At 53.8% G+C, this 16,106-nt stretch overlaps 1 protein-coding gene across 1 annotated transcript in view; it reads right to left on the reverse strand.

The window, feature by feature from the left end:
• The window catches only part of IRAK1 (interleukin 1 receptor associated kinase 1), a 9,493-nt gene extending 1,301 nt beyond the window's left edge, over window positions 1-8,192 (reverse strand). Inside the window, exons 1-13 of the mRNA XM_003802552.3 lie at window positions 7,984-8,192; window positions 7,735-7,902; window positions 7,494-7,625; window positions 7,273-7,376; window positions 6,900-7,088; window positions 6,594-6,658; window positions 6,269-6,383; window positions 5,403-5,521; window positions 4,809-5,016; window positions 4,303-4,368; window positions 2,745-2,981; window positions 1,619-2,006; window positions 730-873 (exon numbers count right to left, since the gene is read on the reverse strand). Coding sequence (XP_003802600.1) covers window positions 730-873; window positions 1,619-2,006; window positions 2,745-2,981; window positions 4,303-4,368; window positions 4,809-5,016; window positions 5,403-5,521; window positions 6,269-6,383; window positions 6,594-6,658; window positions 6,900-7,088; window positions 7,273-7,376; window positions 7,494-7,625; window positions 7,735-7,902; window positions 7,984-8,119 — 2,071 coding nt within the window. The 5' untranslated portion in view covers window positions 8,120-8,192. The remainder of the gene's footprint in view (window positions 1-729; window positions 874-1,618; window positions 2,007-2,744; window positions 2,982-4,302; window positions 4,369-4,808; window positions 5,017-5,402; window positions 5,522-6,268; window positions 6,384-6,593; window positions 6,659-6,899; window positions 7,089-7,272; window positions 7,377-7,493; window positions 7,626-7,734; window positions 7,903-7,983) is intronic.
• Window positions 8,193-16,106: the final 7,914 nt, after the last annotated feature.

Here is a 16,106-nt window from a genome sequence, read left to right on the forward strand (position 1 = left end):
AAAAAAAAAAAAAAACCCTGAAGATTGTGGGGTGCTCTTAGGAGTTGAGGTTTTCCAGTTCTAAGCAGTGGCTCTTCAAATAGTACCTAAAGGCTCGGCGCCTGTGGCTCAAGTGGCTAAGGCGCCAGCCACATACACCTAAGGTGGTGGGTTCGAATCCAGCCTGGGCCTGCCAAACAACTACGGCTGCAACCAAAAAATAGCTGGGCATTGTGGCGGGCACCTATGGTCCCAGCTACTTGCGAGGCTGAGGCAGGAGACTCGCTTAAGCCCAGGAGTTGGAGGTTGCTATGAGCTCTGATGCCGTAGCACTCTACCCAGGGGGACAGCTTGAGATGCTGTCTCAAAAAAAAAAAAAAAAAAAAAACCAACAAAAACCAAATAGTACCTAAAATGGAAAATTCCTGCCATAGTTTCTAGGAGCATGGTGTGGGTGGTGGGGTGGGCACTGGCACTTCAGGTTAAGGCAAGGTCCTATGTCCTATTGTTGGTGTGTGAAGGAGCTGGGACAGGGTCTTCTTAAGGGAGGTGTAGGGGACAGGTTGGGATCCCAGACACTGTTAGAGAGAGTGGCCTGCCTCACCATTTCACACCCCCAGTGAGTGGGGGCCTGGTTTGTCTATGTAGTCAGTGCTCTGCTGTTTGGGGCTGGCCCCAGGAAGTGTGCCTGAGCACCCCAGAGGCTGGCTGTCAGGCTGCAGAGGCAGAGTTAGAGCAGTCCCTGGATACCTGGGAGGGAGCTCGATGATAGCAGCTGGAGGCTGTCCAGGACCCCATCTTCATACAGGGCCAGCTTCTGCACCATCTTCTGTCGGGCTGGGTTGATAACAATCTGTGGTGGCTCCGATGACATAGAGCTGCCCAGGGGTGATCCTGGGGTGGAGATAGCACCCTCTTAGTTGTTCCTGGAAACACCTCAGTGACACTTCAAGCTTCACCAAATCTTTTCAATCCCCAGCCTAACACCTGCCTCTCTGGCTTCAGGACAGAATTCCTTCATGAAGTGTGAGGTCAGGGCCCAGAGTAGGCTATGCCACGGACCCAGCTCTTGGGCTTCCCTGGACAGAACCTGCCTTGTAGGTCAGGGGTGGTGGCTCACGCCTATAATCCCAGTACTCTGGGAGGCCAAATCGGGTGGACTGCCTGAGCTTGCAGGTTCGAGACCAGCCTGAGCAAGAGCAAGGCCCCCATCTCTAAAAATAGCCAGGCATTGTGGCCAGCACCTGTAGTCCCAGTTACTCGGGAGGCTTAGACAAGAGAATTGCTTGAGTCCAAGAGTTTGAGGTTGCTGTGATCTATGACACCACAGTACTCTACCAAGGGTGACAAAATGAGACTCTATCTCAGAAAAAAAGAAAACCTGCCTTGTTCCTGGCTTTCAGGAGTGGGATGGGGAAAAAGGCCTAGAAGGTGAATTCCTGGCCTCTGATCCACTGGGGAGGGGAAAACAGGACAGCACTGGCCATCCTTCATGCCCCTTTCTGTGGCCTCAAGCTTGCCAAGGACAGAGTGAGTTGACCATCTGGCCTCCGTTCTCATTTCCCAGAAGGCCAGGGTGGGGAACGTGGGGGCTGTTGCCTAAGGAAGTCCCTGGTCCCTCTTCTGCCCCTGTAGCTACCTTCCATGACTGTGGGCCGGAGCCCTGGGCCACTGCCCCAGCTTGACTCTCCAGCAGTGTCCCCCTGAGTACAGCCAGCCTCCCTGAGGGGTGCTGGGCCTGGAGAACAGCTTGGGGTCAAGTGCCAGGAGTGCAGGGCAGCAGAGAGGCCGTATACACTCTCGTCGCTCTCCACGGGCTGGTTGGGGCCTTTCTGGAGCTGCTCTGTAACCTGGGCTGGTGTTCCTGGTGGCACTACCAGGGGCTGCCAAGGGGTACCCGCACTCCGGGCACTGGTAGCAGTAGACATGTAGGAGTTCTCCTGTGGGGAAGGGGGGATGCAACTCGTGGCCTCTGGCTGTTTAGGCAGCCCTGCTGCTGCCTGCAGCCTCTCCAGCCTCTCGTACACCTGCAGGGAGAGAAAAACAGCTCTCAGGGAGAGCAGGGCCAGTGCTCCTGGGTGTACCAGGTCAGGTCAACCTTGGTCTCAAGATGGCAGCAATGGCTTGGCATTCTGCGGTCAAACCACAAGAGCTGCTCTAAGTTGCCAGTAACCTGCCCCAGGACTCAGGCTGCCACCCTGGGCCCTGCATAACTATTCTGGGGGATGCAGGAACCACTGACCTGGCACACCCTGTAGCTGGGGAAGTGCTGTTCCTTGCCTCTTTGTCCTTGCCACAAGGAGTGCTGTGAATCATGGCTACCAAAGCCAAAGACTAAGAATGGCTTCTCTTTCTCATCCAGAAAGAACTTCACTGCCCTGCTGCCTTCAAATGGGGCTTTTCTAATATTCAGCTGTCACCAGCCATGGGGAACAAGGCTGGACAGAAAAGGGGAGATGCAGTGGTACAGTAAACCCAGCAGGGGGTGCAGCAGGTGCCCTTTCCTTCTGCCTGGATGAGGTGGAGTCAGAGGTAAGCCCAGCAGAGCTGACTGCCCTGGGTCCCTCAGTTCAGTGGGGGCAGAGTCCTGAGCAGAACCAAAGGGCAAGAGAGGAATATCTGGAAACTCATCTTCAGGAAGAGACCTGGCAGGAGCCATGTGTCACTTGCTGCAAAGCAGGGACAGGCATGTGGGGTTTCCAACTGGCTAACAGGTCCCCCTGGGCAGCTGGTTTCTCAACTGCTTTCTATCTCCCCAGGGCTACCTGGGTCATGGGGGGCCTCTTCTTGGCCCGGCGGTGCAGGCAGCAACAAGCCAGCTGCCCCAGCCCCAAGCCCAGTTCAGGCAGGCACGGTCCAGGCCTGGTATCCAGGTGCTTCTTGTAGATCTGGGTAGAGATTGGTACAGCCCAAGCATCTGCTGCCAGACCTGTTTGCAGTGTGCTCTGGGTACTTTTCAGGGTCACCCCGGCCTCCTCTGCTTCCTCTTCAACCAGGTCTTTCTGTGGGATGGATACTGTGAGCATGGCTACCAGGTAGCTACACCTTCAGGGGCATTCCCCAGGCCCTTGTCACCCAATACTGTTGTCTTCTTTCTATAGTTACTAAACACCCACTGTGTGTCCAGGGCTCCCCCAGGATTCCCTGGGTTCTTGCTTTACAGAGCTGACCTCTGGGGGGCTACAAAGAGATGCCTGTAAGTCTACCAACTTTTAAGACACCCATGGGGCATGCAGTTGGGGTCTGAGCAAGTAGCACTTGGGCTAGGATGTGAAGCCATGAACTAGCCAGAGAGGGCAGAACCAAAAAGGGGAGTGCCCCACAAAGAGGTTATCATGGGACTGGAAAAGGAACTAGAGGCCATGTGGCATTTTAAGGTGGGACGGACCAGGAGGTACCACCAGGGTGGGTGCTGGCTCTTCAGATGGAGGGAATGCCACAAACACATATGAAGGTCCTGGAGCAGGCAGCACAGAACGCCCCAAGCATAGGGTACCATGGGAGTTGTGGGGTCATGCTGTTTCAAAGGATTGGGTTTTTACCATGGAGCAGAGAAAAGGCAACTGGGCTTTCTGAAAGGCCACTTTGGCTGCACGATGGAGAGCCAATTGGGAAGGGTCCAGAGAAAGACCTCTGAGAAGCTTGGCATGTTTCTCTAGGGCAGCGATGGGGACAGATGCAGAAGGTAAGGAAGGAGGGGCCAAACCCCCACTGCGCTCCCTGGAACAGACAGTGCCCTGAGCAGGAGGAGAGCAGCAGGAGGCACCCGACTCCACATACGGCAAGCAGCAAACGTGATCTGAGCATGTTCCCAGACAGGAGTCGTGTGAGCACTATGCATGTATTCTATTTTGTACATAAAGAAACTGAGGCCTAGAGAGTAGCAGGAATTTGCTCCAAGTCTACCATCAAGCAGAGACTAGAACCCAGGTCTCCCTCCAGCCTCTCAACTCATCTCAGTCTTTGGCAAGGCAGATGGGGGTGAAGAAGTAAGGACGTGGCACATCCACACCTAGTGCTCACCCACAGTTTGCCCATGGGGGCCTGACTCCACCGCTGCCTCCCAGGTCCCTGTCCTCTAAGTTCTACTGCAGCACCACTCTCAGTGCACTGGGACTGTCCCCCTCCTCCTCCCAGCCCAGTGGAGGCATCCATAGAAGAAAGACAGGTTTCTCCTTGGCAAAGTAAAGCAAACTGCTTAAGGGCCCTGCCCACTTCTAAAGATGAGTCAGCAGCAGCAGAGGCTTCTGGGCCACGCTGTGTGCTGAATCACTGTCCCCTCTCCAGCTGTACCTGTTGGCTGCCCTGCCTCAGGAGGCTCACCAGATACTTGGCCCTGGCCCCGTACATCTTCACAGCCCTTTGGCCAGTCAGTGTCTCCAGCACCACCTAGAGAGACGGCAGGACAGACAGTATAGCAGTGGCTTCTGGACCAATATCCACCCCCCCCCCCCCGGGCCTTGGCAGGAAGGACATGTAGAGGCCTCTGGTGGACAGTGGATTGGGGCTGACAGGGGTATGGCCCTGAGACAGGCAGGTAAGGACCAGCTACAAACAGAGAAGAGGGTCAAGTGTCATGAGATAGAAGCATAGGCATCTTGGAGGGCCCACGTGCAGAAAAAGATGTCAAAATTACAAACACAAAGTAAGTTTGCAGGGTGAGGAAGAGAACCGTGCAAGGCAAGGAGAGGCCCTGGAGATGAATCTTTGTCAGCTTCTCACCAGGTTGGCCTCTGACCCCTGCAGAGAATTCTCCATGGCCTCCTGCCTTTGCCTACTTCTGTTTTTTTTTTCCCTCCCCTAAGCCATTGGAGGGGCCAGCAGCTCACCACCCCAAAGCTGAAGGTATCAGTGTCCACAGCCAGTCTCCCTGTCTTGATGTATTCCTCAGGCAGGTAAGCCAGGGTGCCCCGCACCGTCTGTGTTCGGGCCACCGTGCTGCTCTGGCTAGGGTTGGCCCCTGCAAAGCGGCTGAATCGGGCCAGGCCAAAGTCTCCCAGTTTGGGTATCAGTCTCTCATCCAGAAGGACGTTGGAACTTGGGGAGGGAAGAGAGTGGAGTCAGTCCAACCCTCACTCCAGCTTGCTCTGCCCCCAGCACCTGCCTGGCTGGGATGAAACTGTGCTTGAGGCTGCCAACCTGGCACCTTGCCCATAGAAGGCTGGGGGTGCTGCCTGGGTGTTCCAGCTGCCTGTGGGGCCAGTAGTTCCTGAGGCCCCCATACACAGCTTGTCCTCTGTTCATCAGTGGAGCTGTCCTTGGCCTGTTTCCATACTGTGCCATGCTGGGGTGCTCAATACCCTGAGAACCCCCAGCTTTGAGGTCCCAAGCTGTGCTCATCCCCCACATCAGGATAGAGCAAGGTGGTTCTCATGGAGGGCACCTAGGCTCTGTCTTCCCAGCTCTTATGGGACCCTCCTCACCTCTTGATGTCTCCATGAATGAGGCTGGGGATGTCCCGATGTAAGAACTGAATTGCCCGAGCTGTGCCCAGAAGGACGTCTAGTCGCTGAGGCCAGGAGAGAGGGGGGCAGGCCTGGGTCTGGGGTGGCAAAGGGAGCAAAGGGACACAGGGGAGGCTGGGGGGTAGCCATTCTTTGACCACCAACCCTCCCTCCACCTGTTACCGACTGGCATGGAACAAGCCACTTCACTCTTTGGGCCTGTTTCCCCTTCTGGAAAACAAGGACATAGTCTCTTTGACATGCTTTATAAGCAGGTGAAGATTGAGCTGTCCCATTGGTTTGTAAAGCACTCCAAGGCAGGAAAGTGGTTGGGGAACGTGTTCTTGGGGTTCGTGACAGAATCTGATAGGCTTCAGTTCCCAGACTTCATTCCTTCATCTCTGGGTGGTCAGGAAGTCATCTAAGGCACTCTCGCTACCCTCCCCAACACACGTGCACTTGGTCCCTGTGTCTTGTGGGTAACTCACTCAGATAGGGCCAAGTCTAGCATCCAGGTGGTTCAGCCCACTGACTACTGCCAACTTTGCCTCAAAGACTATACTGACAAGACCCTTCAGCTACTCTGATGGCAAAAGGGAGAAGCTTGAGTCAATAACCCCCTTTTAGAGGGCTGCCAGGGATGGGCCACAGGAAAGAGTTCTGTAGCAAAGAGCTGTCTTATGCTAAATCCTGAGCTAGGAGCTGTGAGGAGACGGGAAGCCCAGGCTCCAAACTGGCAGGACCCAGCCACAGAGGCTAAAAGCTCCTAAGCCCCATGTCTAGTTCTGTCCAGGTACCAAGAGTGCTGTGGGTCCAGGCCAGTGTGCCAGGCTAGTTGTGCCTACCTGGAAGTGGAGACGGTCTTCCAGGGATCCATTGGGCAGGAAACCATACACAAGGCAGTAGAAGCCATTCTGAGCACAGTAGCCAGCAAAGTCCACAATGTTTGGGTGACGAAACCTGTTTGACAAAGTAGGGCCTGAACGCTCTGGCCCTCTAGTCCCCCACTTCCAATAGCCAGTCTCAGTGGGCAGTCCCTGCTGGTCCCTCAGTGAAGCTGGGTCCAGCAAGCTTCAGGTACCCGAGGGAGCCAGGTCTTGTGGCATGTCATCCCAGAGCCTGACAGGGCCCTGGTCCAGCCTTCCCTCTTTCCCCAGCCAGGAGGCTCACCTGGACAGTTGTTCCACCTCAGTCAGGAAGCTCTGCCTTACTGCAGTCCACTCCAGGTCAGCCTCCTGCAGCAGCAGGTGCAGTGGGAGAGGGATAGGAAAAATGGGCAGCATGAGGCTCTTGTAGCCAAGGCTTGTCGGCCACTTCCAATACCACCTGTCCTGGGCCCAGAATTGAGGGACCAGGGACTTCGTACTGGAATCAGAGGGCTAAAGGAGTCGTGAGGCAACCAAGGAGAGAGACTGGGGGGGGGGGCAGTGAGGGCATCTGATGGGCTTATGGGGTCTCTGCTTGGAGGCGGCTCACCTCCTTCAGCCTCTTGACCGCATACACCGTGTTCCGCATCACTGCCCGGTACACGCGCCCAAAGCCGCCCTCCCCAATCTTCAGCTCCTCTGAGAAGTTGTGGGTGCCCTGGGAAATCTCATAGAGGGGCCAGCAGAATGGAGAGGCATGGGCCCCCTGCAGGAGGGACACTGGGCTCTTTGAGCTTGGCTGAAGGAAGAGACCCTGGATCAGGTGTGGTCTGGGTCTCCCCCACTCTGTCCAGGGCTCCAAGCTCCCCAACCCCAGCTGCCTCCCATCTGACCCAGTTTGGCTAACTGGGGCTCTGCCATGCACCAAAGGCTGAGTTTCTTTTCTTTGTCTCTGCCCTTCCGTGGAGCTAGGGGACACCTACCTTGGTAGAGGAAGGAGCTGGTGATGGTGGTGGTGGCTGGAGGGAAGCAGGGCTAGGGACCAGGCCAAGCTCAGGCCCTGAATGGGTCTGGGAGCCTGGAAGAGCTTCACAGACACACCAGTGAGAGGTAGGCAGAGACCAGCAGCAGGGTCTACAGCCCTGGCTATGGTCAAGGTGGCCCTTCCTCAGGTCCCTCAAGCCCAACACCAGAGCCCTCTTACCTGGGGAGGGGAGGGTGGAGACTGAGGATGGTAACTTCCGGGGAGTGCAGGTCTCTGCCTCCTCAGGTGCTGAGATGCTGCTGGGCCTCGGAGCAGTGGTGCTGGGGGGCGGAAGGGGGGCAGGAGGGTGCCCTGGGTGCCAAGAAAGGAAGGGAAGGTTGAGACCCCTGTTGGGGTGGGCAGGGACCCTGGGGGTCCCGCCACGCCCCCCGTCCCAAGGACTCGGGGCACTTCGGCTCACAGGCTGTGATGATGTCGCGCGCCCGCAGCAGCTGCAGGTGCGTGAGGATGTGCACGAGGTCGGCCACGCGGGCATTGCGGTTGATCCAGGGCCACAGTACGCTGGCTGTGCGCTGTCCAGAGCGCTCGCACAGCCTCAGCTCGGTCTGGTCCCGTACGATCAGGGCCGCTGCAGGACCGGGGGCGTCAGGCGTCGGGGCCCAGGAGCCCGCAGCCGCCCGCCCCCGCCGGCCCGCCCGCCGTCACCCACCGAACTGGCACCAGTCGGCGGGCTCTAGGGCGTCCATCACTTTGTAGAAGCGGCACATGACCCAGGGCGGCACCTCATACAAGAAGTGCTGCGCGCCGGGGGCCGCGGGCTCCCCCGGGCCCGGCCCCCCGGCCATGGCCGCCGCCGCCCGGCCGGGGCCTCTCGGGGCCTCTCGAGGCCGCGGCGGGCGCGGGCCTGGGCCGGCCGGGTCGGCGGACACTGACTCACTTCCCCTTTGAGCCGGCCTCGTGCGACGCCCGGCGGGGCGGAAGAGGCGGTGCCCGGCCCCGTAGCCACCTCGCGCGCAGGCCGGGGCTCCCCTCGGCCACATGGGGGCGCCCCGCTACCCTTTGCCGCGCGGGGGTGGGACCCCTACCCATCTTGTCCGCGCTAGGCGGGGCAGAGCGGGCTTCCAGGAGGAGGGGCCGTGTGAGTGGGACTCTGAAGGAGGAAAAGCAGCTCCTAAACTGGAAACAAGGGGCACAGCAAAGGAATGGGATGTCACAGGAAGACCGCTCTTGCTAGCCTACTGACAGTCACTAGGAGGCCCCGTTATTTGGGAGGCAGTGGAGAGTCGGCAGAGTTCAAGGCGGAGCAGGGTCAGATGTGGCTCACAGAAAAGTTCTCCCTCGTTGGTGACTCTCATCAGCTGGTGGTGAAGCTGGATGCAGGGAGAAGGGTGTGGAAGCTTGTACACCAGGCTGCCTGCTTCAGCACGCCTCAGCAATCAGTAAGTAGCTCTTTGCCACTTTTCCTTCTCTGCTGGCTTGTCCCACTGGCACAGAAACGTGTTCATCTCCTGACAGTGGCCATGGCATTGCCCTGCGCTCAGCTTCCTGCTGCCCCGTTCTGTTCTCTGTCATACTTCTGGTCCTGTGAGGACACCACAGACCAACAGCCTCTCCTGCCCTAGTCCCAGTCTTTCGTGCCTGTTTCCTCGATGCTCTCCACCCTGGAATTGATTTGGCTTCTCTGGCCATTCCTTTGCTGTTCTCTGGCAGACACCATCTGGCTGTCATCTCCCTGAGCATCTTTGGAGGCCACCCCTTTCCCATAGGCCACTGCCCTCCCCACAGCCTTACCTTGATGAAGGGGGTTCCTTGCTCCATCTCTGTCCAGAGTGCCTTCCTCAGGCATTCATCAAGCCACCACATTTTCCTGGACAAGTCCTTCCCAAGGTCCTCAAATCCTCCTGTGGAGGCCCAGTTCTTTGGGCCTGTTTACAGGGCCACGACAGCCTAGCCCCTACCTGCCCACCTTGTGTCTAGCTCACCTTCTGCACTCATCAGTAGCCATCAGCCATTGAGAACTGCCCCAGCCGTCCTCCAACATGGCAAGAATGCTGTCTCTCAAAGCCATGAGTTTGCTGTTGCTCTCCTGGCCCTTGTTTATGACGTAAGGTTTTTTGGTTTTTTTTTTTTTCCTGCAGTTTTTGGTCGGGGCTGGGTTTGAACCCGCCACCTCTGGCATCATATGGGGCCAGCGCCCTGGCCCTTGTTTATGAAGGTTGAGCTTTGGCAGCTGTAGGAACAGTGTCTTGAGCTCCTGGGCAGCTGCCGCAGCCACTACATACTGCACTGCACACGTCCTATCTCATACAGCCTTCCAGAAGGGGAGCCCCAAGCCCCTGCACCTGACTCCTCACTGCACCAGACCTCTATCCAACAGCACTGGGGACTGACCATTTTGTTCCTCCAGCTGGATGCGTGAAGGGAAAGCAACAAGCCTCCTCCCCCAACAGTCTTCCTCTCCTGCTCCACCCTGAAGGCAAAGGAGCATCTCAGCACCAGCTTGTTCTCCCAGAAACTTAGGGCTGTTTCTAGAAACAAGGTCTGCTCAAGGCCCACAGCTGCCCCTGTTGAAGCCTGTTCCCTGAAGTTGCAGCCACTATGACCACTTCCAAAGGGGTAGTCAACTATGAGACCTGAGACCCCAAGGCTCTTCGCAGGGACAGCCTTTACTAAGATGTCCTGCCCAATCCCAGCACCCTGGGAGGCCGAGGCGGGTGGATTGCCTGAGTTCAGGAGTTCGAGACCAGCCTGAGCAAGAGTAAGCCCTCATCTCTACTAAAAATAGAAAAATTAGCTGGGCATTGTGGTGGGAGCCTATAGTCCCAGCTACTCAGGAGGCTGAGACAAGAGAATCACTTGAGCCCAAGAGTTTGAGGTTGCTATGAGGTGTGATGCCATGGCATTGTACCCAGGGAAACAGAGACTGTCTCAAAAAAAAAAAAAAAAAGAAGAAGAAAACAAAAATTGCTGTGCATACTTGCACCACCCTCTATGGAAGTGGGCAGGGTCCCAAGTTCATAGCGCTTGCTCAGACAGGCTCCCTGCATACAGGCTGCACTATGGAGTCCCTTCTAGTAGGTGTGTCCATATTTGCACAGGAAGCAGGGACTCTGAATGAATCCACAGCCTGCTGCCCCATACAGTTCTCTTCTAGCCCAGTACCAACCTGGTGAGGTAGCTTATGGGAAGCCAGCGACAACAGGTACCCCTTTGGGCACTCTGTCAGCATGCCCTTGCCTGGTCAGGGAGCCAGGTCAGCAGTCGTTAGAGGCCATGGGTGGGTCTCACTGATCTGGAACAGGGGAGGAGCAAGGGCCTAGGGCTCTAACAGCACTCAGTAAGTAAGCCCTAGGAGGCACCCTCCTCACACAGGGACAAGGAAGCTGTGCTACAGGTAGACTCATGCCAGGCCCTGCCCTCCACACGCTGAAGCAGCCAAGGAAGGTGCCAGGAAGGCTGGTGTGTGAAGTGGGCTTCCCTTTCCTCTCGTGGCAGTCCTGAAATTGGCTATCTGGGTTTTGGGACAGCCAGATGAAATGGGGGAACACACTACCATGTGTCATGTGAGCTGGAGAGGGGGACTTCTGTCTTATAATGAAAGCCCAGACCTTGAGTCACTTTCACAGAGAGATTTATCGAGAATGCTAACAGCACAGGATACAGTACTTCCCAACAAAAGGTGCAAACGCATCACTTAGAAAGGCATGCTATTTCTTTGCTTTCACATGTATTAAAAAACTTACAAAAATAAAATAAAACTGCGTGCTGCCCATCTTTTCAAATAGTAAAAGAACCTTATGAAAAAATCACTTGATTTTACAACAAAAGACACAAACGGACATTTTTATGTAAATTTATAAGGCAAACTCTTTATATAATAAATAGGTTACAGGGATGGGGGGGTGTTTTTGAAACGTATACAGGTACATTCAGACAGGTTTACTGAAATGGTACAAATTTCCTTAATAAATTGCCTTTTGTTTTTAAATATATCAGTGCTTTCAGTCATTTGGCTATACACAACCTTTTTTTTGAACACTACAAAAAAGCAATCAATAATTTTTGTTGTTAAAACGACCTACTTATTTTCTAAAGTAATTGTCCCAAAACAAAAAACTGAAGGTGAGTGTGGTAGGGGGTTTAGAGACATCTCCAGCTAAGTCTGTCCTGGCTTGTCCCCATACCCCAAATGCGCTTCTCCCAACCTCAGATGGGTTTCTGAGCTGGAGTCAGCTCCCTTCTGCACAGGATAGCCTGTGACACTGGCAACACTATCCACATACCTTGGCCTCTGGGATGGCACAGGGGAGCATGACTTCAACTCGGGAGCGGGGCAGACACCCTGCTGGCTTCCTCCAGCTACTACACCCCATGTGTGAATGCTCACTACAGTCAGGACTGTCTTCACCTCTCAGCAGACAGGCCACCAGGTGCTACAGGAGCCCCAAACAATGTCTAACACAGGTCTCGGCTGAGAATGATCTGTTTTTGCCATGGAAAGGGAACATGTTTCTCATGTCCAAATTTTGCTAGGGACTAGATGATAAATCTTTCCACCTTCATTTTATTGCCCCCGATAGTGGGGACTAGAAATCTCATGTTAGTGTTGTGCACTAGGGCACAGGGTAGGTAGGATGTGACAAAAGTTGTCTCCAGTGGCAAGGTCCATAGGGCATGCCTTGGAGATGAGAATGCTACCCTTCCAGGAGAGCTGCAACATATGCCTGGCATGTACCCATAGCCCATTCCACAGTGGAGTGTCCTGGTCACACCCTCACTCCACCCTACCCCTCTTCAGTGAGGTCAGCTCTGCACACATCCCCTCTTGGCACCCCTCTAAGGATCAACCTTGTCTTTCCTTAAACATAATGATGATGGTAATGAACTCAGGGGAGGGAAACCCGAAGTGATTTTGTCCAGACTTTGAAAATGCGAAGTGTTTGGTCTGTTTGCTTGGAATAGGACTCCCAACCTTAACTTGTTTCGGTGGTTTCTGGCCTATCTGGGAAGAGCTATCTTTTCAGCTCTCTCACAGTACCCCTCCCTCCGAGTGCTTTTGTTTGTAAAGAAAAGGTATCTAGAAGCATTTGTCTCTGGAACAATTACTTTAAACATGGTTAACAATACAGACTTCAGTTCAAACACATAAGAGATTTACTTAACAAAGTTCCTTTCATCCACCAAAAATTACACAAATATAAGCCTCAACACCACAGTTAAGAGGACCAGTAGAGAGAACCTCGTGTTTGGAACACAAAAGGAGAAATAAAAACCAAACCAAACCCAAACAGAAAAACCCCAGAAAGACAAGGAAAGGGCATAGGAGGAAGGAGAGCAAACACAGCACACGGTACAGTGTCCAGATACACGGAGAGCCCAGCACAAGGAACGGGCTCGGCACACATTGAGTAACAGTCCTGGTGATATTTGGTCATATATTCATCAACTACTGACTCTGGAGCGGCTGTTATTGATTGAAGCAGTGACAAATCAAACAGAAAAGGAGGCCGTGGTAGCAAGGGAACGAGCAGGCTTCAAGTTCTCCAAGCCTTTTGCACTCCACTGTCAAGTTCCCCAGAAACACTGAACCAGGTGGGGCCCTGCTCCATCTGGGCGGGGCTGGAGTCACCGGGTGAGGCTAACTCAGGTGCTGATTTCATGTCAGTCAGAAATCATGCACATGGACACACGCGGACACCCACCTGTTAGTGGCCAAACATCAGTGGCAACGGCCTCCTCTGCCCCCAGCCCAGGCTGGGTAGGAAAGAACATGGCTACCAGCTGCTAATACTGAATGTGCTGGAGCAGGCCCTGGGGGTGGGGGAGGGGCCCAGAGGCTGTCCCAGCCTGGTCCTCCCCAGGGCCTGAGGGTAGCCTGGCCACTTGACTGTCTCTCATTTGGATTCAGGCCTCAGAAGCAGCAACGATGCAGGGAGGGGAAGCTTCTGGGCCTGGTGATTATAATGCTCTCTGCTTTGGAAGAACAAGTTTCTGGACTTTTTTTTTTTTTGGTGTTTTTAATTACTTAAAAAATGATCAAAAACAACTGTTACAGCTAAACTCTCTAGCAGATATTGCTCATTAAGAATTACAAAAGCAAATGCAATTACTCATAGGATGGGGAGAAGAGGCATTTCTGGAGTCTTCACTACTTCCTGGAGGGACTCACTAGACTGGCACACATGATTCTGGGGTCCCTAGCATTCTACCTGGTACAGCTTGCAGGTTTAGAAACAGGACAGACCTGCTGTGTCGCCTCCAGCCCCCACTTTGAGCCCTGCTGGAGGGGAGGCCTGCTAGCTGACTTGCTGATTCTCTAGAAGGGGGCTGGGGGGGTCAGGTACCCCAGGGGACTCCAGCTCCTCCTCCCCAGCAATAAAAGGGGACCAGGCTTCAGTGGGTCAAAGGAGTGCTCTCACACCTGCCCGCTGAGGTGAACTATCCTGCACCCAGAGTCTTGGGACCACTTTCACAAGCGCAGGAGAAATGGAGTGCAAAATCCGGGTGCTGCCTGGAGCCTCTTTTGCTTGGCACAGGTAAGCCCTTGAAAGAAGCGAGGAAAGACCACGGATCTGCTTGGACAGAAGAAGTGACCAGCAGACAGATTTGTCGTTTTTTTTTCTTTTTTTCTTTTTTTATTTTCCCTTGTCCTATGCTATGGTTATCAGAGATATTGTAATTAAGCAACAGGTATAATTTTAACAGGTCTTTTTTTGTGTGGAGCCACAAGCAAAATGAGTTTATAATTGTGCAATATACAGATATATATATATATATAAAAATCCAACTGCTTTGTGTGTCTAGTCGGTGTATTAAATAAAAGGGACAGAAAAATTAAAAGCAGAACTAAAAAGCAAAACAAAAGCCCAGGATAGAGGAGACAAAGCAGGCCAATGTGTACAGTCTGTAAGTTACTGGGTATAATGAGGGTCACCAGGAAGCACAGCTTTGCCACTTGACACATGGACAGTGCAGGGAGAGGGACTATCAGTGCACAGGCGCTCTCGCTGCCGAGCAGGACCCAGAGAAAGGTAAGGCAGAGGGGGAGCCGGGGAGCAAAGCCATTTGCAGGTTTCTCAAACATCTTCCATTCAAAGGCAGGTTTTCATCGGTGACGGTCTGGGCTCCGCCTGTGTGAAGTTGGTGGGGGATGTCCTTCCTCCTGCTCTCCCCCTGCCTCCTAACAAGGCAGAGAGAGTGGCTCCAGAAGGCAGGAGAGATTTGGGAGAGGAGCATGTTGAGGTGTCAGGGTGTGTGCCACACAGTTGCTCCAGAGGCCCAAGACCCACGGAGCAGAGCAGGAGGAATGTGTGAGGGCAGGGCACACCACAGGCAGAGACAGCCTTCTAGTTTCCTGGGTGTTCCCTGACAAATCGGTGCTGGGGACAGGCTGTCAGTATAAGAGAACAGGGAAGTGGGGTGTTGCTGGGCCTTCTGGGTCCCTGGTGAATGCTCTGCTTTCCATACCAAGAGCTGGGCTCTTGAAACTTTGGGACCAGGCTAACCTTCACATTAGCCCCAAAGGACAGGGTCAGAAGCAGTATCCTTGGGGACTATCACCCAAAGAGAGACTAGCTCTCCACTGGCAACATGGCCCAACATCTCAGGAGGCCTGTGCCACCTCCTCAGATACAGAGTGTCAGGCTAGATTTCCCTTCGCCTGTAACACGCACCCAGACATATCCAGCCAAGCACTGTTTTCAGATCAGCACTTTTGCAAAAGTGCTCTTACTCATTCAGAAACATCAAATGTATTTTTCTGCCAAACATTTTCTGAGCTTTCCTTCTACATTGTTGAGAACTAGTTTCAGTGTTCAGTTTTCCTCCTCTAATATGTAGTTTTAGACTCTGGGAGAGGCAGTATTCTAGCAATTTATAACAAGTGGACTACATATGCCTTTTCTAAAGACTGATAGAGTATCTAAGAGAGAAAGACAACAAAATCAATAGAGAAATCAACAAATCCCTTTAGAGCGCAGCTAGTTCTCTTGATGCAGACAGCAGAGAGGAACAGCGGGAAGAGGGCACAGAGGGAGCAGAGGGTTCTGCCCCAGACATAGGATGCTGCTGCTTCTGTGCCACGACAGCTGCTCCAGGCCTGTTCCAAGGCAGGAACTTGGGGGACTTGCTCTGCGATCCTCCGCAGGAGGTCTAGAAACAGCCATCAGAGCTAGGATCTGTAGGTGTGAACTTGAATCAGATGATCAATTTGGGGCAATATACAGCCTAAAATTGAGAAACAAAGGTCTTCTCAAAGGACTGGTGCCTGTGACCTCCTCCAGCTCAGTCAGCCCAGAGAGCCTGGCTGGAATGCTCTGGAGAAGGGGACATGGCTAGAGGTGTTCAGAGCTCTGGATGTCAGGCTATAGTTGGGCTAAACCAAATCTAGCTGATCCTATTTGGTGGATTCAGTTCATATCCTTTTGCTCTCTTGAGCTTGAACCACTCATTAAAAGTTACTGAAAATCCAGAGGTCCTGTCAGCTAACTCCCTTTTCCATCAGACTTGGCAGTTTGTTTCTGGTTATTATCCTTTCATGATCTCTGCCACAGTAATGACAAGCTGCACAGAGAAGCAGGTGACAATCTGGGGCTGCTCCAGTTCCCATTTCCACTATTGGCCTGTCCTGGAATGATGCCACTGAACAGACTAAATTGCGCTATCACCATCCAGTGACCTGAGAGGCTAGGGCCCCTGGCAAGTTTGGCACTGATGTATTGGGGAAAGTAGCATTTCTAGGTGTTCCCTGTGCCTTTTGATATGGAAATACAGCATCAGCAGAAGGGACCTGTACTAGATCCCTTGTGGCCAAGTGTACCCAGTTCACTGCAT

The sequence above is a fragment of the Otolemur garnettii genome, unplaced genomic scaffold (assembly GCF_000181295.1).
Source record: "Otolemur garnettii isolate 467f Iridium unplaced genomic scaffold, OtoGar3 scaffold00249, whole genome shotgun sequence".
In the NCBI taxonomy this organism is placed as follows: Eukaryota; Metazoa; Chordata; class Mammalia; order Primates; family Galagidae; genus Otolemur; species Otolemur garnettii.